Raw genomic sequence first — 26,703 nt, forward strand, 5'->3', positions numbered from 1 at the left:
GAGGCAGCGGAAACACGGTCTCTCCTGTCTTCCTGACTCAAACTTTCACTGCGCTTCGGGGCTCTAGGGAGCGGATTTTGCAATTTAAAGGGCAGGAAATGAAGAGACGGACGCAGCGTACAAAGTGTCTGCCTGCGAAGGAAGTCTTCTGACACGGTTCTAGCGCCGTCGGCAATGCTGTCGGCTTCCGAAAGTCTCGAGGCGATCTGTAGAGCCACAAAAACAAAGAAAAGGGGCTCGTAGCTTCCTGGGCTCTTTCGCTCATTCGCTGGCCTGTCGGTCTTCGTAGTCTTCACTATGGAATGCGTAATGGGATGTCAGAACGGTGCCCGCGTTGTTGTAAAATAGCACACAGTTACAGACCCGCATAGCTGCGATGCAAATGTAACGAAAAGCGATTTGCGCGATGCTATTACTTGAAACGCCAGCTAATTCGTTATGTGGAAGTTGGAACGTTTTTGGCTTTATCAGCAGATCCCACCATTGGTTGGACCGTCAGTACAAGAGCCAGTGGTGCAATTTACACGTATGCTTTTTTTTTCCCCTTACGTCGAGCGTAAAAAAAAACACTTCACAATTTTAATATAAAAACCTCATTGTCATTGTCTAGAAGACATAGATGTCTGATCCCGAGGTTTTGCCAGAAAACCCTCCTCTTGAGCAGAAGAACAAGCCTCATGGGACACTTCTTCTATGTAGTATCTTATAGGAGGCTCATTATTTGGTTTTATTATTATCTGAGGAGAGATGTGAGATGGAGCAGAATGTCTTTGGAAATTTTATATGCACGTTCTCACGCTTTATTTACGTAAAGAATTCTGGCAACCTCTATAGCGCGCTTCGTGATTGTCTTAGGGACCGCTTTCAACAAGATCCTGCAGCACGGACGTTGCTTTTCATGTCAATAGTGTCACATCGTCTGTTAGCCAACGAACACTGAATGCTTTTTGGATCTTGCCAAATGCTTACCTTTTCGCATGTTTCTGCGCCACTGACTGGTAATAAGAACGACGTCAGACGATGCTTTTATACACTAAGGCTGTGCAAAATTAGAATTAAAGACAGATAGGAGTAGGTTAACCAGCAGGACGGACAAGATGGCTTACGCAGCGCAACTCTACGTCTCGCAAACATTCCTGTCGCTTTCGGCGCTATGTTTCATCGCTACGGTACATTCAGCATCAGTCGCTTGCCTTGATTTATAACTGCTCATGCGTCGGACCTTCGACCCATTGGTGTCATCTGCAGTGCGTGAATCGGACGGAAGCAGAGAAAAGACTACTTCGGCAACACGATTCAAAACTTTTCATTTCCCAATTGCATGTATTTTCGCGTGCCTACTTCACAAAGACGTCAGGTCATGCCCCCGATTTAGGCGACAACCTTCTCGGTAGCACCTTCAATGGACTCAGGACTAGGAACGACAAGACTAGTCACGTAGCGCACTTATGTGCTGCTCAGGTGCTTAAATACTCGTCACTGCGTGCTAAGAAAGCCGCAACGCGTTTTATGCCTACTGCCGTGCCTACAAATGTCAAGTGCGATTGGAGATGATTGCATCTCAATGGAATGGCTGCTATTACAGTCCGGAGATTTGGAATATAATCCCGGGCCTACTAATGGATCAGAGGTGTTTATTGAGGCGCAGTCTTTGCCGGATGAGCCCTCAGAACAAATGGCAATTAGTTTTCATTTGTTGAAAGACCAGCAGTCTAGGCCGCTGCAGTTAGCAAAACGTCAGGCAGAGTTGGTCGCTGGCGTAAAGGCCATCGTAAAGGCGGGTAATAAAATTGTCTGTATTTAAAACTGGTTAGAAGAGCTTAGAGAAAAAAAACTAGTTTTTGGCCGCCTTGACCAAAACTAAGCGACCAGCCATAGCAGAGTCGAGATTCGCGATCCCGGCTCTATTCTTTACAGTCGTGCCTTGACGAGCTGGAGGATAGTTCACGGCGAAATAATCTTTTGTTTCCAGAGATTGCTGACTCTCGGGAGTGGCGGAAGGGATCGGAGGCTGACAAAAAAATAGAAAGCAGCATGAGAAAATGGCTACTTCAGGTGCATGATCCCAATTGTAAGTTTAGAAGGGCGAATCTTTCTACGACACAAAATATTCGAAAGGAGAAAATACAGAGGACCTTGACAGTGAAGTATGCGAGTGCGTTATAGCAACCCCTGTTGTCGCAATAATCATTGGAATTGAAAGAATTCATCGCCTAAGGGCCAAAAAAGCTCACAAAACCGGACCTGTCATTCTCGATCAGATTATCGCGACAAGGTAAAACCTTTGAAAAATTTACAACTTTTCAAGATTTCCAAAATAGCAGTAGGTGAAAAATTCTCGCTTTGAGTGCGTAACAAGGAAAAAAATTGACGATTACGTTTCTTCCTAATGCGAAATTTGAGCGCAGCTCATCAGCTCACTCAGCTTTTCGATAGACTGAGGCAAAGAATTCGAGCACGACATGTATGTACAATTACAGACAACTTGTTATTTTTCACATATTTTTCTTCTCGAAGAAACACTCCACTAACAGCTCTTGATTGTCATGAAGGAAGCTTTGCGGTCGGTGAAATAGTTGGACATATGCTCGACTTGCTGCACCAATGCCTGGTTCTCGAAGACGAGGTCTGTGCAAGTATTTAGAGAGGTTGTCACAGCCGTGGGAGGCGCTACGAACGACAGGACCGGGTTGTTCTCCCGCATAAGTGGTAAGAAATTCGTGTTTGTCTTTATATGTACATTAAAGTCTTCACCCACACTGCGACCCTGGCAGGTGGCAGTTACTGGTGGATCGCAAGAGTTCGTTCACCGTTGTCAGCGCTAACGCATGCAGCCCACATTATCTCTCTATCATCCCACGTACCTATACGTACGATTCAGGCGTCCGCTGACCCAGGGAGCCAGTTATGCGCACTTCCTTTCCTTAAAATGGCACGACGTTGCCAATGCCAACGCATGCAGCGCACATCTTTCACTATCGCCACGTAGCTTAAAGCACGATTGAGGTGTCCACTGTTGTAAGAGGGCAGTTATGCGCTTTTCCATTGCTTTCCAAGCTCCCGCTCCATTGGTTTCGCAGCTTAAAGCGCGACCAAGGTGTCCACTGCTGCTTACAACGGACAATGGCGACGGTGACGACGACTGCGAGACCGCGAAACCCAGAAACGGGCGCCAAAGAGCTGCGCTCTGATAAAGCTTTCGGACAGCAAAGGCCTCAAAGTTTCATCGGTTTGTGACAAGGTTATAGTTAACGGCGGGCTATACTCCTCGGACGTTGACAAAACAGCCAGAACAGTAGTAAAAAAAAAAGTGCAACGCAAAAACAAAGCAAAACTGAAAAAATATGACAAGCCTCGCCTCTTAATATAGCCTACGTAACTGAAAGAAGCGTAGTGAATGAAACAACCGAACTTGAAGCGTTTCTAATCGAACACCACCCCAATTTGGTCACCATGACAGAAACATGGCGTTCTACCCATATATCAAGCGGCGGTATTTTTCCAACTGGTTAAAGCTTCACGCGGAGAGATAGAGGCACACGTGGCGGTAGAGTGGCAGTCTTGATCTAGGATAGTATAGACACTGCTTCTATGCTAGCTGACAGTGTCGGTGAAGCCCTTTATCTAGGCTTCATGTACCGGCCGCCCGACGACAGCGATAAAACTTTAGTTGGCTGGCATCCTACGCAGATTATCACTGTAGCTAGTGAAAAAAAATATTCCGACTGACCATTGTAATCTTTCCTACATTAAGTGGGAATCACTGAATGACGGTAACGCTGAAAAGCGCCGCTTGTTGTATGTTTAGACAGCGGTCTCACTCCAGACAGCGGTTCGCGACCCTACCAATGTTACAAAAAACAGATTTCAGGGCGTTGACCCAACTTTTCTTTGTGACATCGCTTCATTTCCTCATTATTAATATGAAATAGTAAATGGCGCACGATAGCACAAGGTTACATTGTCCGCCCTTTCATTTGCACAACGAATTTTATTTAACGACGCAACGCATGAGTTTTTCACAGGGGCAAAACCTGATGATGTCAGCATTCTTGACCACGTTATCTCTCATACGCAAATATTAATTCTTGTGTTCGAAAGTATAGTGAAAGACTATTTACCTGTGTCACCCCCGAAAACCCGCCAGTGCCCTAAATGAACCGATTAATAACAAAATGGTTATAAGACAAGCGCAAAATAGCTAGATTAATTAAGCTGCAATATAGACATCGCTAACGTAGTTACTCTATGAAAATCCGCGGCCTTTTTCAGGTACTCAAACAAACCGTGCAAGCTGCCAACTTGGAATACATAAATGTTACATTAGACGAATTAATCAAGGCTAATCCTAATAAATTTCGGTGTTGTACTAAGGGAAAAACTAGAAACAATAATCCTCCTCTGAGAGCTGCATTAAAGAGAACCATTTCTGTTAACGATTTCGACGCCAAAATTCCAGATTCGGGAAAGCGGCAACACACTCGGCAAAAAAGCGACAACTGAAGCAGGAATATTTGCTTGACCGCTCAATATTTGCATAGAGAAATCCATATGAGCAGACAATATACTTTAAGTATTTTTTGAAACAATATGCTCGATGAGTTTCTAAATATTGACTGTTGTTTAAACAATGTTACGGGAACCTGTTCAACTAACGTAAAGATGGCAAATAGCCAAGAAAATTCTTTAAGAAGAATACGGGGGCAATGATGTACTTACTGCAATCGCCGAATCTCATTTTATTCGGCGGCTTGTTATAAGAATTAATTTTGAAGTATATTATTTTCTTTGTTGATGACATAAAAGTGATTATAGCGAATAAACATGGCTTAAGAAGAGGCAAGTCTTCAACAACGCTACTAGAAACCTTCCATGAATCAGCAGTGATATTTGATAAAGGGAGAAAGCAAATATGATATCCTTTGATTTATCAGAAGACTTTGACAGGGTATTTCTAAGCTGTAATATAAATTGGCCGACTTTTTTCGTAAAAAGAGGAATCGCCGACTGTGAAAACACCTTTAGAAGATCGATGTAAATGTGTCTGATTTGCAAATAGTCAGAAAGATTTCACTAATATAATGTCTACGGTATGATGGTTGCCCCAGTCCTTTTTCTTTACACTGATAATCAGAGCAAGGATATCGACACAACTGTCCGCATGATCGCGGATGACTGCGTTATATACAAAGAAAGTAGTAGCCATGCCTACCAAGTAACGTTAACAATTCACCAGTGTGACAAATGGCACAATGCCTTGTACCATGAAGAAACTGTCTTTATTACTGAGCGTAGGAAGAAATTTTGCATTTTTGTTATTAGTAGGAACACAAGGCACTAACTAGGGTAAAACAGTTCAGACAGGCTGGTGTAATCATTGCCTCTGATTTACGAAGGATCAAGAACTCGATTCGACATTGATTATTAATTGCTTTATCAGAATATTGAAGAAGCCTAGCTTGTTGGGCCAGTTGGTGCATGGTAATTAGAAAACCAGTGGAAAGGACTCGTTCACAAGGAGGATTGCTTTATTAATTGCTTTATTAGAAACATTGCTACGGGCTTGTACATCGCTCTTCAGCGCTGTTCTTCCATAAGGAATGATTATCTAGGTGTCCTGCAGAGCATAATACGCAGCATAATCGTATATGAAACGATTACAGTCATGAACTTCCCACAGTAATTCAGCAAAAAGCCGGTCTCCGAACAACCTACTTACGGGCTAGACTGCTGTGACTTCAGTTCCTTTTTCTGCTCTTGAATGGCAGCAAAAAATCTGATAGGACTAAATGCCTGCTTGAGTAAAATACCCGCGGCGCAAGCACGAAACATGCCGAACGTCTAACTGCAAAGAGATTCCACAATGATGCATCAAATTTTCCTTCTTCACGGACGTGCTCATTGATTGGAATTCTTTACCTTTCACATTGTGAACCAAACATCGCTTGAAACATCTGTGTCGCATCTTGATAAGATATTTTGAAGACTCTTAACGCCATCATTGTACACATGCACAGTTTACTGCATTCTTTCATAACACAATGAAAAAGTTGCATCTGTGGTATGTTTTTTTGTACAATTTTAACCTTATGTCAATCCAATCCTGTTACAGCCTTAAATTTAGGGCGACAGCATGTTTTAAAAATAAACAAATATATCTTGGCAACGACCCTAAACTTTTTACATACTTGACGTCTTGTCTAATCGATCACAGATAGTTTCGGTTTGGAGTATTACTTCGTAAGCAAGGAACCTTCACACAGACGCTCTGGAAGGATTGGTGTTAGGCTGCAGTTTTTTATTCATCTATATTAATGACTCACTTTCGCCTGTGACGGCTAATATGGATTCTCTCACAGATGACTGCATAATTTGTAGAGAAATAACATGTCACCGGGGCACTTTAATGCTCAAATCGAATCTTAACACAATTTCCGCAAGGTGTAAATTTTATTTATTGGCTGTTAACATCAATAAAGCCATATTATTGCGTATATCAAGGCCGCCTAGGTGTCTACCTAATTATGTTTTACCATGATTCACTACGCAAGAAACTCATTTTGCATTTCGTCTTGAGTAGACAGCGCTCCCAAAGATATTTCCTCATGCAGGACAGATGCTTTCTTGATGTAGTTTTTGCCTCACCCCTCCGAAAAGAAGTATCGCCTTCCCGCCCAAATTGTAACAATTTGTTACCTCAGCCATGTTAATAAAGCTGTGGTAACATTCTACCAGTTGGAGCCTGAATTTTTCTGATGGTAATAATTACTGCTTTTTTCTTGCTTAATTTGCCGCTAGTTGTAACCACTCCCCATTTAATTACAATGACCCGGGTGGTGTAAAAGTTAAAAAATAGTAAAAATAAATAAACTAGCACTATTAAGGAAGTCATTCACTGGCGCGAGCCCCTCAACAACCGTTCTCATATGAGCATGAGTTGCATGGGTGAAGGCCTCTCTGCCAGCGAAACATTTATTACCCAGTACGGCTCAGAAGTAAGCTTCTTGGTACGGCGCTTTTGTGTAAACAACGTGCATGACCGTGTAAAATTGCCTAAACATAGTGCGCATACTTGTTTCTGTCTTTGTATTTTCCGGCCTGTGTCTAAATAAAGACGCTTGAATGTTGCGCGTATCTTGTCTTCCTGCTTCCACACACTTCTTTCTTTTCTGCACGCAACCATTATTCATAATTAAAACTGAGAACTAGACTAAACGCACCACCTTTACTATCTGCTTATGCTTTAGCAAGGAGAGAGAGAAGGGCGAATGACAGGCGGGGAGGCTAACCGGGGGAAGGTACCGACTTGCAACACTTCACTGGGAGAAGCGAAGATGCGATATAAAAAGAAAGGTTAGATGGTAGCTGGATTATGCATGGAGTAGAGGAAGGAAGTAAGGATTTTGAACAGGTACTCTTGATAACGAAATTTGATGTTGCTCACATTTCAAAGCAACTTTGCAAGCAACACAAAAGCCGTTTTCCTCTTTGAGTGTATACTAGGTTAACGCACAGAATAAATGTCTTCTTTTCAATTTCGTGCGCCACTGTAACTCATCTTTGATACCGCTATTGAATTGGATTAAAGTTTCGGCAGGCAAGAAATGTCCGTGCCCTTTCGCCCAGTAGAGAACGAGCAACAAACACCAAGCTTGAATTCACTTATAGTGGCAGGCGATTGCAGACAAAAATTATTTTACAGCGTTTTCTTGGAACCCTTAAATTATTAGCCTTTTGCAAATCGAACACTTTCGGGGGAATGCAACAGAATTGGGATCGCAATGTAACTTGAATGCACTGAAATGTTAAAAGGATGACAGAAGACAACGGCTGTACTGCGCTACATACAGTCATTGCTTGATGTCGTCGTCCTTGTAATCATTCAGCTAATTCAAGCTACATAGCAGTGCAATAGCAACTGTCCTTTTTGTCGCCTTGCCAAAATTAGGATGCTGTTTCGCACTGCAGACGTTTAGGGCAATACAGTGCACATTGTGTTCGGACTTGAAGCTTGAACCTGATGAGGTCCCGTAGACGAAGCGAGGAAAAAGAAAAAGACGAATAACCGGAAGGACGTAATTATCATAAAAGCTTCCCACTCATGTTTACTAGCGAATATTCTGTTTTTTTTTTTTTCTGCAAATTTGCGTTATTTACTTAGGTCTCTCCTTTAGAATTCACGCAAAGGGCCTGAGCTACATTTACTATACCTTACTGTTTATTCTGATTAAGTTCAGTATGCACATATATTGTTGGCTAAAAACACAATTCGGTGTGCTACACGAGATAAAAGTAAATTACGAGGCGCTAATGTGCCTTCAAAAATACCCTCTCGCTTCGTAGTGAAATGTGAACTTACTTATCACAAAATTCATTTTCATTACACAGTCATTCATGGGACTACAGGAACTAAATTTAGAAGCTGAGAGCTGTGAGTAGATTTAGTTCCGGTTACAAGTAAATACAACTGTAGAATTTTAGTAACGGAGAGTCGATTCTGTTTTCGGCATTTTTCTTTTCTCCGCAAAGCGATCAGTAAGAACCTGCCATCGGCTGTGATAAAACGTGGAGGGTTTTACGCACTGTTAGCATGAATATGCAAACTATGACTCACAGGTTGCCACAACGCACGAAAAAATATCCTCTAATCTCACGTGCCTTCGTTCATTACAATTATGGCATACCAGTGTAAAAGTCCCCAATGTGTCCTACAAATTGTTATTTTCAGACAAATTATAATTATTGTCAGATAATTTATGTTGCGTTGTTTCTCACTCTGCTTTTTAATTGATGTTTCTACCGGAGGATGCTGCTGTTATATTTACTAATTGCTGTGTAATTATGACTAAACTCTCGGCTTTTTGAGATTTAATTCTGTACACACAGCCTTTGATGATCAACATTTTTTCGAAGTGAATACATATCGAAGAAACAAAATTCTGGAGACCGTTTGATGTCAATTATTGTGAAGGGGATCAACTGACAAGTGCACCATCTGTCGTTACGCGAACTTCCATAACGTCCGGCAAGCCGTTATAGGTTATAGAAATTCGCCTGCAACTCCAGGGATGTCAAACGCATGGCGCACATAGTTGACGCCCGATGCGCTAGCGAGTTCCGTCGTCAGAATTCTTTCTCTGGTGACGTCGTGATCTCCCGATGTCTTCACGGCGCACTGAGTAGTTTTTGCAACTCGTACTGACTGTGACGAAAATAAATGACGGTACGTTTAAACACTTCCTGAGCGCCAGAAGTGCTCGGTAGGTGAGCTAATTTAGAATATCCTAGACTACGGCTGGAACGAGTGGGTTAACATAGTAAAATCCTGATGAAAGACTGTAATGATGGAAGGAGAGCAAATAAAAAAATTGGCAGTGGTTTAGCTCTGGTTATACCTGGAGGATTGCGAAAGCAACGAGGAGAGAGAGAGAGGCGATGGAGAGCGCGCGGCAGCGGCCCCGGCACGCTAGCTATGCGCCGCTACTGCGCATGCGCGACTGGCGAGTGCGGCGGCGGCATCAGTGAGTCAGGACTGATGCTTGGGCGAGTTGGTATGCCATGTTCAAGAAGAACAGCGCGAAAAGACATGGACCACAGGAAGATACACAAAGACAAGCGCTTGTCTTTGTGTATCTTCCTGTGGTCCTTGTCTTTTCGTGCTGTTCTTCTTGATCAATGAGTCACCCGCGCAGCTACGGCGGCGGCGCGTTAGCTGTGCGCCGTCCTCGCGCATGCGCAGTATAGCCTTTCGTCAGCTCCGCGAAATGGCTCGGCGACTAGCGTAGCGGTGCTTTCGCAACAAAACACGAAAATTAGAAAGGATGATCGTAAGCTAGAACTGTTGTCCTAATATTTTTTTGACAAACATTTTGCGCTGCTTCTTTCCCGGCGTGGTATCTTGGCCAAGTTTCAGGCTGCTCCATGTGAAGGTTTATTTACGGGTATCCCAAACCTCATACCCAGAGCGCCGGCTAAACCATGGTGGTGGAGCTGCGGAAGCAAGAGCGCCCAATCTTCCGCGCGGCTGCGCGCACACACTAGACTTGCGGCAAAAGTGAAAAGCAAAACAGCCGAGGAATGAGCCGACGATTAAGTACGCGCCCACACTTACTAACTCTACTGACTCGGCGCATAAAGCAGCAGTTTTTCGCGTGCGAAATTTCTTCGCGTAAAACGGCATGGGGCTAGGTAAATACCAGGCCAAGTATAGACCAACCTTCCCAAAAAAGCGCAGACAAACACAATATCAAAAAACATCAGCGAAGACATTTGGGGCGCCGAGATTACGGCGTCCACATTTCACCAAAATTGCCCAGCCCTCGCAACTGCACGACACAACCAGCTGACGCGAAGAAAGGTGCGCGTTCGTGGAGGAAGGAAAATATGGAAGCGAGAAAAAAAACCTGCACTGCAGAAAGAACACTGAGGCACATTTCGCCTTCGTATGTGCATGAACGTGCTAAGTTCTGGTACAACACAGAAGAAAAAAAAAACACGAGCGTTGGGATATTCATAAAAAGAAACCACAGGACGAGAATGAAGAAAAAAGTACGAAACAGAAGGCCTCCCGAATGCGGCCGAGGACGTGAACGAGAACGAAAATAGAAAGAAAAGTAAAAAAAAACGCAGACAGAACCCAAGAAAATGTTTCGAACATTCTGCGTATGTATAATGACGAGAGCTGAAAGGAAACCGTGATAAGCGCTGCGAAGTTTCGTTCCGAGGCTTTCTTTATTTTTTCGTACGGTCTTCGAAGTGGCAACCATTTTGTTCCTCCGCTTTGCCGCATTGCGCGAAGTGCTTCCAAGTTATGCATGCACGGAACGGGCAGAATTACGGCGCGAAGCCCTGAATTAATCGGCGGGGAGTGAGGAAAAAGTAGTGGACTAAAGTGGTGAGGAAAAGAAAAACCACTGAGAGCAAAAAACAGTGAGCAAAGCGCTTACAGCTAAAAGTCGTAACTCTTGCTCTCTGTACCGTACGGCTCAGAAATTCGGTAGGTGAGAAGCTGTGTGGCTGACAAAATACGTATTCGGTAATTTCGGTTCGGCAGAAAAGAACTACACATGTTCCCAAACACTGGCTTGTTATCGGCGTTAGGCTTCTTTCCGTAATACGTCGAATATGTGTATTTTTGCTATTTAAAGATTTTCTGGGAACCCAGAGCTGTTCCTTGGCGACTTGGAAAAGCTGCTTGCTTCATTTCTGCACAAAGAATAGCGTCTTTTCGGAGGGTGAGGAAAGGTGTAGGCAATTTTTTTTCCCTCCAAAGGCGCATAAGACAGACAGGAATTAAGTGCATTGAGAGGAATACTTGACGATTCGATAAAATGTAGAAGACATATTGCTCAGATGGTGGAACCGGTATTTTTAGTCTTTGAAAGTAAGAAGCATCGGCGCGCAAGCTGATAAATGCTTAAAAACAAAGTTACGAAAAAGAGATGAGGAAAGGACAAACTGGCTGAAACTTGTGCTCTTCGTAGGAAACATAAGACCGTAATTGGCAGTTGCTGCTGCCTTCAAAATGGCGCCTTCTTTTCATGACGAATGTATCTAGGAGTGAGAAGAGCGTATCCTGTGAGGACGTATTATAGAAGTTGCCTATAAGAGTATCTGTTCACATTTTGCGTGCACCGGAGAAGGGAGAGAAGTTTCCAGACTTAGGATAACGTAGAGTCGAACATCCTGTTCCTGCACCCCATCGGCCGGAGCAAGCCTTTACGGCTTTGTTGTTCCTGTCTGCGCCGAAATACGAGTACAGTTGCTGCACTTCCTCTTTGAGATGTTTCACGATTCTTTTCGAGCGTAAACGCGTAGTATCGTTTGCTGCGAATTCAGGTTTTGCTGGTACATATTCACAAGAAAGGATGAGCCACCGGTAATCCTTTGCAGAATTTTACAGCCAGAATTCACCCTTCAGAGGCTGCAAGAATACCGTCGAACAACAGGCATTGCTGACCACCCTGCATTCGTCCGCAATGACGTAGTGCACAACAACTGCGGCCTCTTTGCTTTGCATCTTTGTCTCACAGAACCTTATCCATTGCCCCGACGTCTCTCTTTAAATTGGTCATGTACGCTGCTACTACTGTTCCTATGAACCTCGCTGAGACTACAACGTATAGCCTTACTTTGCATTTAATGTGGCCCCGTGTGAACAAGACACTCCTATCTTCTGACATATTCTTCCTCCTTTCCCATCGCATGACCAAACCGACGCAACCTAGACTACTATAGTTTCGTTGCTATGTTTGCGACAGCGCCCCATATAAGGGTCATTCCGTGCTCGATATTTCCTAGCCATTCCGCACATCCACCTAAGCCTTCTCATTTCAGCCACTTCCATCATCTTGACATTCGTTTTTTTTCCAGAGCTTCAACCTGCACTGCATACAATAATGTCAGGTCTCAGCACCATCCTGTAAACTTGACTCGTCAATCGGACGGCTGCCTTCAGCTCTCAAGTTTTCTGATCTTGCCTCCATATTGCATCCAACCACTGCCCTAATTTTCCTGCAATCCTGTACAGTGGCCCCGCGGTACTTTAAACTCTTCACCTTCGTGATGAGACTATTCTCGAGTTCCAGAAACTCGTATCCACGCTCGTGCGATCAACGGCAAGTATATTCCTTATTCCTTAACTTCAACTTCATGTCTCGAGCCCACAACGCTTTCATCCACTTCTAAAGCCTGTTCACTGCTCCTTGTCTCCATTCAGCCAACACTACATCATCGGCATAAAACAGTGTCTGTAGTCCTGCCCCTACCTTGTCTATTAGTACTTCCATCACATAAAACAGAAATGGACTCAGTCCTGACTATTGGTGCATACCTGCTTTCACCTCCAAGTTTCGCGTTTCTACAATGCAGCATCTGACCTTTGCCGTTGTGCTCAGGTAAATTTCCTGGCTCATCCAAACAGATATTTCAGGGGTCCATTTCTAGCGTAGAAAGCTTCATATCACCAAATCAGACGCCTTCTTCGGGTCTGTTAATACCGTCGGCAGTTCAAGATGTCTTTTTCGGAACTTGGGCACCCTTTGTCAGAGCGCGAATTATACCCAGAGCGACCGGCCTAGTATAAATTTAAATTTTGTCCTCTTATTTTTATTGCATCCTGCAATTGTCCCAGTATCTTCACTGGGCACAGTATTAGCTTTCGTCCACAATAGTTCTTGAAATATTGTTCCTTACCCTTTCGTTTGTAAATTGCTGTGACATAGTAATTAATTTTCGCAAGTTGCTTAATTTGTACAGATCATTTTTCTTAAACTAGCGATTGTCTTACGAAGGTTATAGATTACTCACCGGGCAGAAAAAAAAGAAAAAATCTCTTCAGCGAAGATGTACATAAAAGGTTCTCTGTTTGTGAAGAGGAACTCGCCTCGATAACTGGTATTATTGAAAACCTATGCCAGCCGGGTTGTGACAACTTCTACCGAGTACCGTTCGTTTACGTGAAGCATAGTTTACACGGGCGCTTTTGATGCGAAGTGCGTGACGAAATCCAGCTTTCCCGGTAGTGCGCTGCAGTGATAAAGTTTCAGAAAGAGAAAGTGTAGATGAGAAGTCTTCAGGATTTCTAAACTAGGTCTTAAGGTTTTTATCGTCATCGTAATTCTGCCGTATTTTTGGGAGCTTTCTCAAATAGTGCACTTTGTACATTTAATTAGTCATGGTGATAAAGATAGGGTGAAATAAAAGATACTGAGTAAGATATAATAGTGTCAAACTACTTGTTGCTCACACTGTGAAGTACTGGATGCTGATAATTTCTCTCTATTGGCTAGCTACGCCGAAAGCGCGTGATGGCAAGAAATATGCAACTATTAAGTGAAGAATGGCGCGGCAGAAAAAAAGACAACGACGAGAGGGTCACAGACACCCGTACTCATCATCGTTTTTTTCTGCCACAGCGCCATTTTTCACTTAACATGTGTCACCAACTAGCCCAAATCTTTATGCAACTATTTTTAAATACTAAGACAGTTGCAATAACTCGAGGTGCACAGAATGGAAAACGAAGTAACTTTATCAATTTGGAAGTTATCACCAGAAAAAAAGGCATATCTGTGAGCGCAGTTTAACGAGCTAAAATTTTTAAAACCACACCGTTTGATTTTCAGACGCCTGCTGCAGCACTTACAGCGCAGCTATTGGCAAAACGGAGCCTGCAGAGTAACAGAACCCTCGTCCTTTTTTTGCGAGATGTAGCACTTTACAGGGGCCATAAGCGTTCTGTACACGGCTGAAAAGCAGACCTTTGGTCCCGAAACAATTCGAAAAATGCCGTTTAAACCCTTTGATTCAATGGCGCGTGTTGTGGGGAGAGCCAGGGATCGTTGATGATGCCTGTACGGTGTCAGGGATATAGGCCCACAACAAAAATGAACAGGACTACGTGCTTAGCATTTCTCTCTGCCTTGTTACATGCAACACGTCAGCTAGAACGAAATTTATTAAGGCATTTTAATTTCCTGAATTCTTATTTATCTAGGAAGAACCTCCCGAAAATCTTTTTGAATCACCCCTTGATGTTAGGAAATGACTGGTATGGTTGAGTTGGCATCTGTGCAATGCTGAATTGCGTTAATAAGTTCATCTGGAAAACAACAGCCACGTGCTCTGAAGCAAGAAGGAAAGTGGGTTAGAAAGACTGGAAACGCATTCATTATAATAAATCACAGCCCGAAAGTGAACGGCACACACCCACTAGGTTCATTCGTATTCGTCAGGAGTCCGTGCCAGGTACTCTTAGCCCCCGCAGTCGTCGGTGTCACTGCCAATGTTTGAAATTGTCTTCCGCATTTGATATGGACCACCGGCTACGCCAGTCGCATTACTGGCTCTTTTTCGTCAGTGATATGCATAAATGATTGTGGTTTCGAAACGATGGTTCTGGTTGCTGCCCTAAAGGCAGACGTAGACTGTTTTGACTGTTGATTCGTGCCTGGATCCAAACTAGTACTTCCTGTGTTAGACTGTGCGTAGACGGTGTAAATAAACTCCCCCCCCCCCAAAAAAAAAACAAAAAAAAAACAAAAACAACAAAAACAAAAACAAAAAACAACAACAAAACAACAAGAACAAAAACACTGGATGATACTGAAGCATGAATTAGGTCTCGCCGGTTAGTGGTAACTTATGCACCTAAGCAGACATTCCCACTGAATTTGGAATTAAGAGAATGTTTATGCTATACTTAGTCACACCTCTGTGTTTACATGTCCCGACTATATGTCAGTGATTGATAAATTGAGGAGCTGCCCATATTTTTGGATGCGTTGTATTGAGTACAATAAAATAAAAACATGGGCATTTGTGCGTAGAATATAATGTGCCTTCCGTTTAATATTTGTGCTCATTTTTCTTGTATTACGTTTGTGCTAATTGGCGTTCGTATCCTGAGACAGCTAAAAAAACTGTGGTAAACATGATAGCACTTCACGGTGTGCGTAGTGGCTTCATTCTTTATTTAATACTGAAACTCACACGTACATGGCATATTAAGGGCTTATATACAACTACCATGACTTTCATGTTGACCATGCATGCATAATTTCTTGTTGTTTTTTTTGGTGCGGATGAGCACATTGTATTTTGTTCATTGTCGGATGCCCTTGTTCTGAGTTCGTTTCACGCACAGGAAAAAAAGAAAAGAAAAGTTTTGGGCTCATGATGCGCTCCGTTAAGCCCCGGTCCCGGTAGAGGTACAGGGACGTTACGATTTACATCTGAAAAAGTGGTGAATAGTTTTCTGCGGTCTTCTACAGTTCCGCTCAGTATCAAGTGACAGAACGCTGTGAGCTGCGACTTTGTAATGTTGCTTTGAATTTACTTGGATAACAAAGTACAGGCCTTGTTTGTTCAAGACGTTCTGAGACCACGTACCTGGCGAGACAGCGGAAATTAGCGCTAAGTGACTAAATGCAGCCACATTTACTGCATAGTTAAGATGCCGAATTATCGTTCATTGGACAGCAGATTAGTAGTGTTAGCTCGGTTATACAATTATGCAGATAACCTTGTTTGGTGCCTTTGCTGTGGCCGAAGTATGCGACAGAATTCCATCTAGAACCATATGCATAGAACGAGACATTGCGCAAGAATGAAACATTCCCTTCCTGATCTTTGTTCTTTTTTGTGCTGAATATCAGTTGCGCACTTAAGCAGCTCTGCTTTTGTTTTTACGTTTTAGTGTTTAAGCTATCTGGAAAGCGAGAAATGCAAGTGAACACTGCCTTTTTAGAGCCGTTGTATTTTAAATACATGTTCCTGTTCCTCCGTTTCGGTGCGGTAATATTGTAACTATAGATTATTTTAATTTTATCTCGAAAAGAAACGACATTAACGAGTCCAATTTTCTGTTCGATGCGGCTTGTTTTGAATAAAGTAGGGTTTTTTTACATCCCCATTATTCAGCGCAGTCCAAACTGTTTCTATAGAAATAGTATTTCCGTTTCTTGACTCTTTTAAAGCTCGACGGTGTTTGAAAAGATTTGAACGCGTGCCTACAAAACTAAATAGGGTGATAAACATAATTATTCTTACTTTACAATGTTCAAGGCATTTACCATGCTCTTCAAAAGACGATTTTAACTGATTGAAGAGCAAGGTAAAGACGTTTCGAATGTTGGTGAATTATTGGACTTATAAGAGTATTTGAAACGTAAATATTGAGCATTACTATACGGAATAGTATCAACAGAAGCCGATACTCTTATCCCATTTAGTGAACATTGCTATGAATATTTTTGTGCTAAGATAGTTTTGCAATGGCTTCAATAAAATCGCGCTTAGCTGGCTTCTTGAAGGAAGGAAGTAAAATCGAATTTTGTGATGCCCACTACTTATAACTCTCTCGCATATGCGAATGCGAGATGCATCCATATGCCCGCATTCTGCATTCGATTTTTGGGAAGTTGAATATTCCCCGCAAGCAAATTGTAATTTGCGGACCACTATCATTAAAATCTGCGGAATGTTCTACGAAGCTTCTCGCTTAAGAAATCTGGATCGGATCGGGTAAACAACTGCCACCTCTGTCGAGGGACACTAAAGTCCGAAGGCATGGAGTTTTCACATGTTTTCTGAGCAAATCCGTAAACTGGCATGTCAGCGCAAGGCAACAAGCTTGAGGCTGAGAGACTTTCCACATTTCTGTAGAGAGAGCTTGATTCTGTCAACGACATGACGCTCCAAAACCTGAAGGGAACGGAAGCGAGCAGCGGTTGCTCGAGTGGAGCTCAATTGCGTTTTTAGTTAATGTTGAGCACTTTGAATCCGTTTCATTTGTTGTAGATCTTGTGGCACTACGAAAAACACTACGAAAAAAACACTACGAAAACACGAATCGGCCCTCACCATGTGTACATGGAAAAAATAAATTGAAAATTGACATTGAAAATTGATCTTGTGAGGTGTTGATTGTGCACCAAAACTTCCGTGTTGCCCTTCACACTTAGCTGGCATTGATATGCGCACATGTGAAATCGTACGTCACTTGTATCATTCTATGAATTCGGTTTGGTTTGGTTTGGTTTATTGGGTTTAACGTCCCAAAGCGACTAAGGCTATGAGAGACGACGCAGTGGAGGGCTCTGGAAATTTCGACCACCTGGGGTTCTTTAACGTGCACTGACATCGCACAGTACACGGGCCTCTAGAATTTCGCCTCCAAAGAAATTCAACCGCCGCGGTCGGGATCGAAGTGGTTGAATTTCTTTGGAGGCGAAATTCTAGAGGCCCGTGTACTGTGCGATGTCAGTGCACGTTAAAGAACACCAGGTGGTCGAAATTCATTAGAGGCTCATGATTTAGTTAGCTCAAGTTAAAGTCACTCTAAATGATTTCCGAAAGATTGTATCGAGTGGCTCAATACGAAATGATAAGTCGAATAAAATTGTTTACCTGCGCCATCAAAGCACTGTATATAGGTTCCCGAAAAAGGCATTACAATGCCGGAAGATATCAAACAAGCATAATAGAAGCGCGTGCACTTCTTGTCTTGCCAATAAACGGGAGTGAGAACGCAGAACGCGGTGACTTACCCAGTGCCAAAAAAGCGAGCAGGAGGCGTAGAGAAGTGATCATTACTCCGCGCTTTGTTGTCGCACACGATTGCTGTCCATTGAACTCCGACCGGCGCCTGGGTTAAACGATGCGCAGCATTCCAGGGGCGAGGAAAGAACAAAGTCTCACGTGTTCATACTCGAGCACAGACCGCCAGCGAAGATTTCACGTTGGCGATGCTCGACACTCGCCTTTGTTTTGTCATTTTCAGCCAGCGGCGCTCACTGCGTTGATTCCGCGTTCCCTATCCCAGCTGTACACGTACTGTTCTTGAGTCGCGGCGCCCAAGCACCAAAATAGAGTTGTTTGAATTCACACCTGACAAGCCCTGTTTAATGTTGCGAGGCAAAACAGGGCTTAAATGAAATGTTTTTGGGTTACACAGTATATATCTCGATGGCGTCCGCGTGAGAAAAAGTTCGACGCCGAAAGATGAGCAAAATAAAGCAGTCAGAGCACGCCGAGCACACCAAGGTCAATAACCTGAAACTGAGACACACACAACACGATCCGATGAACAGCGACAACGAGGTGACGACGCTTCCCGTGGAGTCAGCAAGCTCCGCGAGCATCCGGCAACGCGCTTCACGCCTCGGTGTGTCCGTTGTGGCCGGGGACGCAGTAGTGGGCACGAGAGCGCTGTCGCCGCGGCCTTTCTGCGTCGGCGCCTGGGGCGCGTGTGGAAGCCAGCCGAGGGAGCTCTGCACCGCAGCTGAGGCCCGTGGCGCGAGCGCGCGCTCCGCAGATAGGGCGGCAACCGCGATCAACCCCTTGCTTCGTATCGACTCACCCTCGCTCGGCCGAGCGATCGCAGCGACCCAGCGGTGCGCTCTCGGTGGCTGCGCAGCAGGCCGGTGGGAGCACGGCTCCGCTAGAGCAGCCGCACGTGGTTTATAGCGCGTGGCTGTTGCAGACCTGACAGGCCTGGTCAACCTGTCTGAAAATAGCGCGGTACAGTGGGTGTAGAGCCGCAGTAGAACGCGAGCGTGGTCTCTCAGCCGTATGGAGATTTTGTGTTCAGAGGCTACGTGGTGGGACGAACGAGCTCAGTGCCCGCGGAGTGAGAGGTGGGCTTGAAGTAGGATGCTTACTTCAATTGTTGAGTAAATTTAAAATCGCCAGTTCGACAACAGTTGACGGGTGCCAACGCATGCGAAAGCTTAAGCAAGCAAAGATGATAAAAGAAATAACATCTTAAGCGCTATTTCTGTTTAAAGTACATTGGGATGAACCAGTCTGAGGTCCAACTTACACCTCTTCTGGATCATCGAGCAGAGGCGACTAAAGGAACGGAAAACTTTTGTACATGAGTTTCGCTCAGACGAATTAGTGCAACCTGCTGAAAAAATATAAATAAATTCCTACCTCCACCTTCCAGAAAAGCCACCCATCACCCACACACCTCCGCCTGCTATTATCCTCGAGCAAAATTCTGTCACGACTGCGAATTCTCGACATAAAGCGAAAACAACTAGTAGAGTAAAAGCATCAAAGTAGTCATCGCAGGTTTCTCGCGTCACGTTTCATGACCTTCCTGCAAATTTTTACTACTTTTATGACAGCTAACTGAGCTCACAGGTTCTTGAATACGAACAACATAATTCGAAAAGGTAGTAAAGCGTGCTGCTCCAGCTCTTGCAGTGATTTTCTTTACGTTTTTAATACGCAGCTCAGTGACTCACAGCTAACGTTAGCGCCGTTCAGTGAGCTACATAGAGGCGTCATTTGGCATACTTCACGTCTTGCAGTCTTAGACCCATGCTTGCATGCTTCACTTTTTTTTTTGTTTTTTGGTGCAGCTATTTATGCAGCCTGCGATTACTCGCGCAGAGTTTGCCTTCGTCGACATAATCATCTTACTTCTTTTGCTTGGCCCGAGGCGGCAAGAAATTCTTACTCGGTGGAGTTAATCCGTGCTAAACGGTCTGCAGGGAAGAACAGAGTGTAAGACAGTGTCTCTTCCGGGATCGGTGCTTTAAAATTTTAATCTTCCATACAACGTAAAGCAGGCAGCGATGCTTGAGGCCAGGGTTACAGGCGGCGGTGGAGTTGAGGTGCAGCATTGCAACCATGTAAAGCAAGCAACGCAAGTAGCGCTATGACAGGATAGTGTCTAAGCGGTAAACGCCACTCCGATGTAACACACTCGCTACTTGCGCCCCGAGCCCAGTTAGCGTCGCTGCGTTTCCATGGAAACGCATCGCGTCGCTGCCACTGCTCTCCCGTATTGTAAGGGATGGGGAAAGATTGAGGAAGTGGAGGCGGACGGCGGATCGGGTGGTGGAGGCGCAGCGGGGGATGGCTTTGAAGAGGAGAGGACCGCTATCGCTTGTTGACTTCGTGACGCGCGCTTTTCGCCGCCGTTTACGCGTCGAGCGCTCGGGCGTCGGCAGCGGCGGGCGATTCGCTCTGTCATGCAGAACTGGCCCGAGCTGCAGCAGATCAGGCGGAGCTGCGCCCGCTCGGCTTCTGCGAGTCGGGCCGAAGGGAAATGGAGCGTCCCTCTTTACGGCAGCGCAGGAGGCGGACCAACGGTGTCTCGGAAATTGGCTGTGCGCTGTGAGATCGCGCTGTTCACCGCCGCCTGCGCCTGGCGTGTATGACGGGGGCTGTCTGCCTGAAAGTGACGTAGTGAGAAATGCGTGCCTCAAATGAAAATAGAATGGGAAGGACGATGAATAAAAGGAAGCAGGTGCGTTAGGTGGCGATGCTTTTTGCTGGAAATGCGTCGTGACTATGGTAGTAGTGTGCATTAACTCTCGTTTTTGTTTCCCGGATAAATGTCTTCGCTCTAGGTCTGAACTAGAACCAGCCAGAGCCAGAAAAGAATTCTGACCGTATAACGGTCGTCTTGTCCTGGTTTTTAGGCCAACCTGGCGCTAAGTGTTTCAATGTCAAATTATTGCATTTTCACTCTTCTGTCAATAGGTATGCTATCCTGTATTACATCGCCCATGAGCAATTCTTGTTAGTTACTTAGAGATCCTCATGGTACCTGTTTAATTGGCTCGTCTTACATGCTTACTCTCATGTGTTCTTGTAAATGTTACTGTATCTGGTAACCTTGGCAAATGTACATACGTAAATAAAATTTTTTCTAAACACATTTTTGTTTTTAGTGCATACCTAGCAAAAAGTGCCTCTTCCTCAACATGCCTGAAAGATTGAGTCTCTGCTATGGTTTACTTCGAGCGCAGAGTAAGTTGCACATCAATAACTATTGTAAAACGTTGAGAACCAATATTGGTTGTCGTTTCCAATCACTCTCTTTTCATTTCTACTGGAGTATATCAGTGCTAACGAATCCTGTTGCGCTATGCAGTTCATCGTATTATTTCTTTTCATTCTATGGCTCAAAAGAAAAGAGCAAGGTGTACAATGCATATAAAAACAAACAAAAACAACAACAAGCAAGGTGGTTCTTATGACCTGAGCGAATCACGAAAGATGCGTACAGAGAAGCTCCCTATAAAACATTATGTTTTACTTACTTTTTATAAAGTCAAGCCTCCGAGAGTAGATTGAATTTTAAAATAAAAAAATGGTGTCACTGGCATGTAAACGACGCGCAGCCGCTCGCGAAAATAAAAACATATATGTAAACATGTCTAACGCGTTAAAAAGCGCTACATAGGGTTAAAATTTTGAAACCAGGCAAATTCTGCAGAATATCTGCCCAGAGGTTTGCAATGCTTATGATTAGACTTGTTAGACCTACATACATTCATAATGGAATGCAGTAAAGTGGCTTGGATAGTTGGACACTACTTTGACGCAGTCGTTACTACCAGCACTCTTCCGCGTATATGCAAGAAACATGATGATTTCATATATATTTTTCTTGTCAGAAAAATTTCGGCCTGTTCTGGTCCGAACGCCTGACCCGAACTGCGGATACCAGGAAGAAAAAAGTAAAATACCGTGCAGTGTTTTCACCTGAAATTTTAAATTTCTGACTAATGTTAAGGTGTGTAGCAGTTTGGGACAGGTTTTTTACTGTAATGTCTAAATATGCCAGAGAAAAATCCAAATAACTTTGTAATTATTATTTATAACTGTTATTTCTCTCCTATTCCCGTTACCTAACTAATCCTAACCCTAACTCATCCCGAAGACGTCGGCTTTAAGGGCTCGAGCTAAGCTTCGCTTCTTCTTGAATCGACCTATTAGTAAATAATTTATTAATAAGTATTGTTTACAGCCGATGATTTCACGCAAATTTGCGCCGTCGAGTTTAACGCTTGAATCGAGCATTTGTTTTCCACCAAAAGAAAAAGAAGCAATTTTTTTTTACCTTCTGTACAGAAACGGGGTAAGAAATGTTTCTATGTGTAGATTTTTAGCCATCTTTTCAAGCGTGTCTTCAAAATGCAACATTCGCATAGTAATGTTTGATGGATCACAGCGAATTAAGGAGAAGGTAGGAATGATGCTTGAGAGGTGAAAGAAAAAAAAAATATTTGTCAAGAAATGCCGACTGAGACCCTCAAGACTGCATACGTGTGGAAATGCGAAAGTATTACTGTCCCTGGGTGCATTGTTTACACGTAATGTTTGTACATGCAATAAAGTTATTTTCTGCAAGTTTGTTTGTTTGCGTATTGGTTGCGCACCAGAGCGGAAACGTTCGGACCCTCTCGTTGCACGGATATGAGGTTGGCCGCGTTTGAATGCAGTAGACGCAAGACGTAGACGTTTGATTGTTGGGGAGTCCCACACATGCACACGCGCGTATTACAGAACCCGGAGCGTTGTGCGACGAATGGCTGCTTCAAAATTCCGTTCACGAAAGCCTGGGAAGACATACAATTGAAATTTTATATGTAGTTGGTTTGAATCCTTGTCGCAGGCTATCCTTCAACTTGATTAGCATATGTAAGCTATATGCAACGAAAAATTACATGAAACCACTAGCAACGCTGCACTACAAACGGTTGCGTCACAATTTTGCTACAAATGTCGGGAATACTGGCGCCACATGAAGGTTGGCCAGTGGCGAGTATATATGTAGCCGAACGACATTTCTGTCCTCGCTTCGGCGAGCGCGGCTTCGGCCGCTTATCTGTGTGAGCAGCGACCGCTCCGGCGGACGCAGTTGTTGCTGCGACGCGCGTCTTTTCTTTCCTTTTTCTCTTTCCTCTGATCTTTTAACTCTCCTCTATCTGCACGTGGCAGCGGTGGTGGCTTGGCTCGAGCCAGTAGCAGGCCCGTGCAATTTCCTCTTCATCCTTCTCTCAGTCACAACAACAACAACTTTATAGGATGGAGGAGGGGAGGCATTCGGTTTGCAGCCTTCGGGCTGATCATGTGACCCTCCCAGAAGACGAGTTCCTGCGGCGGTGGAGCACCCGCTTCATCGCCGCCAGCGGGGGTCGCGTGACGGTGGTGGTGGTGAAAAACATTTACAGGCAATTGAATATTTTACAGAAAGGTGATTGGGGTAGGCCCTATTGGCCCTTTCCCCTCACAGTACTAGGTGGAGCCCCTATTCCGGGGCCCCATTGGCAAGCAACGCCGCCCGCGTCCGTTGAACCAAGGCCTTTTGGCTCTTTAGATCTTGACAGCCGAGCAGGGCCGCCTCCCAGTCCTCTCTGGTGGGGTTGGGGATGGGGGGGATAGATGGGTTAGATTGACACGCCCAAACCATGTGGAAGGTGTCAGACACCTCCCCACAGAACTGGCACGCGCCATCAAAGGATGCATTGAAATGTTTAAGCGCCGCCGCGGTGGCTCAGCGGTTATGGTGCTCGGCTGCTGACCCAAAAGACGCGGGTTCGATCCCGGCCACGGCGGCTAGAATTTCTTTGGAGGAGAAATTCTAGAGGCCCGTGTACTGTGCGATGTCAGTGCACGTTAAAGAACCCGAGGTGGTCGAAATTTCCGGAGCCCTCCACTACGGCGTCTCTCATAGCCTTAGTCGCTTTGGGACGGTAAACCCCATCAACCAACCAACCAACCAAATGTTTAAGCTTTGGAGGAGAAATTCGAGGCCCGTGTACTGTGCGATGTCAGTGCACGTTAAAGAACCCCAGGTGGTCGAAATTTCCGGAGCCCTTCACTACGGCGTCTCTCATAGCCTTAGTCGCTTTGGGACGTTAAACCCCACAAACCAAACCAAATGTTTAAGCACCGCCGGGCACAGTACAGTGTTAGTGAGAATTTTGATGAGGAGGCGCTTGTCAGCGCGATCCAGACCCTTACAAGGGGCCGGGTAGCGCCGGTGCTCCTCCTTGTAGTAATTGGTGATTTGTTTAAATGTAATGGCCAGATTGTCTGATTGGGAGTACCCTTCCAAGGACAGGGAGATAGCCCGGTGAGAGAGTGCGCGGGCGGCCTGATCGGCCTGTTCGTTTCCCTGGAGTCCCTGGTGACCGGGGGCCCAAATCAAGTTGCGTGGAGTTGGATCTTCAGATCGACAGCTATATTCCAGTATGCGCCAGGCAAGCGGGGGAGCCCAGCCCAACTCGTAGTTCCGACAGGCCCCTCGCGAGTCAGTGATGATGTGCGTGACGGTGCGGCTCCTGCCGTATTGAGTGTGTGGTGCGCGGTGTCGGTGCGCGTTCATCGTATTTAGTGAGCGTGCTTCCCCCCGCGATGCCTGGACATTATAGACCCTTTGAACATTCTGTGCTGTGAATGATTCTGTGTGAACGGCGACAGCAGTCGCCGTCGTGTTCTTGTTTCATAGCTTGTTTGTACCGAGCGACACTAGTCGCTGCCTTGTTGTTTTTGTCTTTATGAGGGCCTATGGTCCCTTTGCATGAATAATCAGTCCAATAAACTTCTCTTCAAGGCGGGCTGCTGCCGTGTATCTGTATTTTTCAGCCAGCGTCCGTTCCGGCGGACACGGTTGTTGCGACGCGCGTCTTTACTCTGTCTTTTACTCTGTCCTCTTTATCTTTCAACTCTCTTCTATCTGCACGTGGCAGCGGTGGTGGCTCGGCTTGAGCCAGTTGGCAGGCCCATGCATTTTTCCTTTTCATTCTTCTCGCAGTCACAACCTTATAGGATCGATGTGTGCTTAGTGTGGCGGCTCGAAGACGTCACTCTGTGTTTCTTGGCATCGCTGGAGATTTACTTTGTAATCTGCGAATGTACATGCACGCACGCACGCACGCACGCACGCCCGCCCGCACGCACGCACACACGTATTGGTACAGTATGGTATAGAGGCGGAGAAGCCAGCGCTCCTCCGTCCTGGTGAGGCCTTTACAGGGAGGGGGATAGAGACCATGAAAGTTTTCATAAAGAAAGGTGATCTCTTTAAAGGTGATGGCCGGATTAAAATTTAATTCCGGATCAGGCTGCGGATGAGGCGATGCCCGGTGAGTAAGCGCGCGGGCGGCAGCGTCGGCTGCCTCGTTCCCCTCAAGACCCGCATGAGCCGAAGCCCACACGATGGTACGATGGGTCGGAAACCCTGTGTATTCGCATGCGTGGAGAATTTTGAAAGCACGGTCTGGAATATACCCTTGCTCAATATTGCGGCAGGCGCCCCTGGAGTCCGTGATAATGACTCGGGACTCTGGATCTACGGCGGCCAATGCAATGGCGATCTCTTCCGCAAATGTAACGTTTGGGGCACGGAAAGTAAGGCCCTGAACTGTAGTGTTTTGGTGGATGACGGCCGCCGTGTACCAATGCCCATGGTGTGGGCCGGCCGTATCCACATAGAAGACACCTGGCTTATGGCCACATTGTTGAAAAATAGCCTACGCCCGCGCGAGACGGCGACCATCATGGGTGTCTGCAGTCATGTTCTTCGGAAGGGGTCGCACCTGGAGTGCAAAGCGCCAGGCTTCAGGGATGCGGACCCGTTCTTCTGTCCGTGCTGCGTAGGATATGTGTAAGCGGGTCAGAAGGCGGCTCCCCGCAGGTGTTTTGCTCAGGCGCTAGTATTGATTGTTAAGATGAGCTTCTCGTAACTCCCCAAAGGTGTTGGTCATCCCCAGACCGAGGAGGCGCTTGTTGGACGTCGTTATGGGGAGGTCGAGCGCTCTCTTATAAATCTTGCGGAGAACTACTTCCAAGGCATTCTCATCGCATTTGCGTAGGTGGAGGTAGGGAGCCGAATATAAAATCCGGCTGGTTACGGATGCATTGGCCAGTCGCAGGGCGTCTTTGCATCGTAGTGCCCCCCTTTTATTGGATACCCGGCGGAGCATCCGACCCACCTGGTCCCCCACCTTACGGAGCTTGTTTAGGGTAGTGTCTATCTTGCGCCTATGATGAATGAAAAGCCCCAGTACCCGGATCTCCTCGTGTTCGGGTATCGGTCCGCTAAGTAGGGAAAGGACAATTTTGGTGGTGCACTTTGAGTTGGGGCGTATGTGCTCAAATTCTGATTTGCTCGGGGAGCATTCAAGACCACAGCGACGAGGGTATTCGTCCACAATAGCAGCCGCTTGTTGCAGGTTGGTCTTGATGTCTCCAACCGATTGTTGTGTTGCCCAGAGGGTGATGTCGTCCGCATACAGAGCGTGCTGCACACCGGCGACCTCTGCCAACTGGGTAGGGAGCTTCATCATGGCCAGATTAACCAGTAATGGCGAGAGGATAGCTCCTTGTGGAGTAACTCGTGTGCCAAGCTGATATGGGCCATATTCTGTGTCTTGTAGCCGGATATAGGAT

General features: G+C 45.3%; 1 protein-coding gene across 1 annotated transcript in view; it reads right to left on the reverse strand.

Moving 5' to 3' along the window:
* LOC149371923 (cell adhesion molecule Dscam1-like) overlaps positions 1–18,818 on the reverse strand; it is a 308,990-nt gene extending 290,172 nt beyond the window's left edge. The window contains exon 1 of the mRNA XM_089566251.1: positions 18,051–18,818. Coding sequence (XP_089422377.1) covers positions 18,051–18,093 — 43 coding nt within the window. The 5' untranslated portion in view covers positions 18,094–18,818. The remainder of the gene's footprint in view (positions 1–18,050) is intronic.
* Between the last annotated feature and the right edge of the window lie 7,885 nt (positions 18,819–26,703).

The sequence above is a fragment of the Amblyomma mixtum genome, chromosome 1, assembly GCF_055824585.1.
Source record: "Amblyomma mixtum isolate Tamu chromosome 1, ASM5582458v1, whole genome shotgun sequence".
Classification (NCBI taxonomy): domain Eukaryota; kingdom Metazoa; phylum Arthropoda; class Arachnida; order Ixodida; family Ixodidae; genus Amblyomma; species Amblyomma mixtum.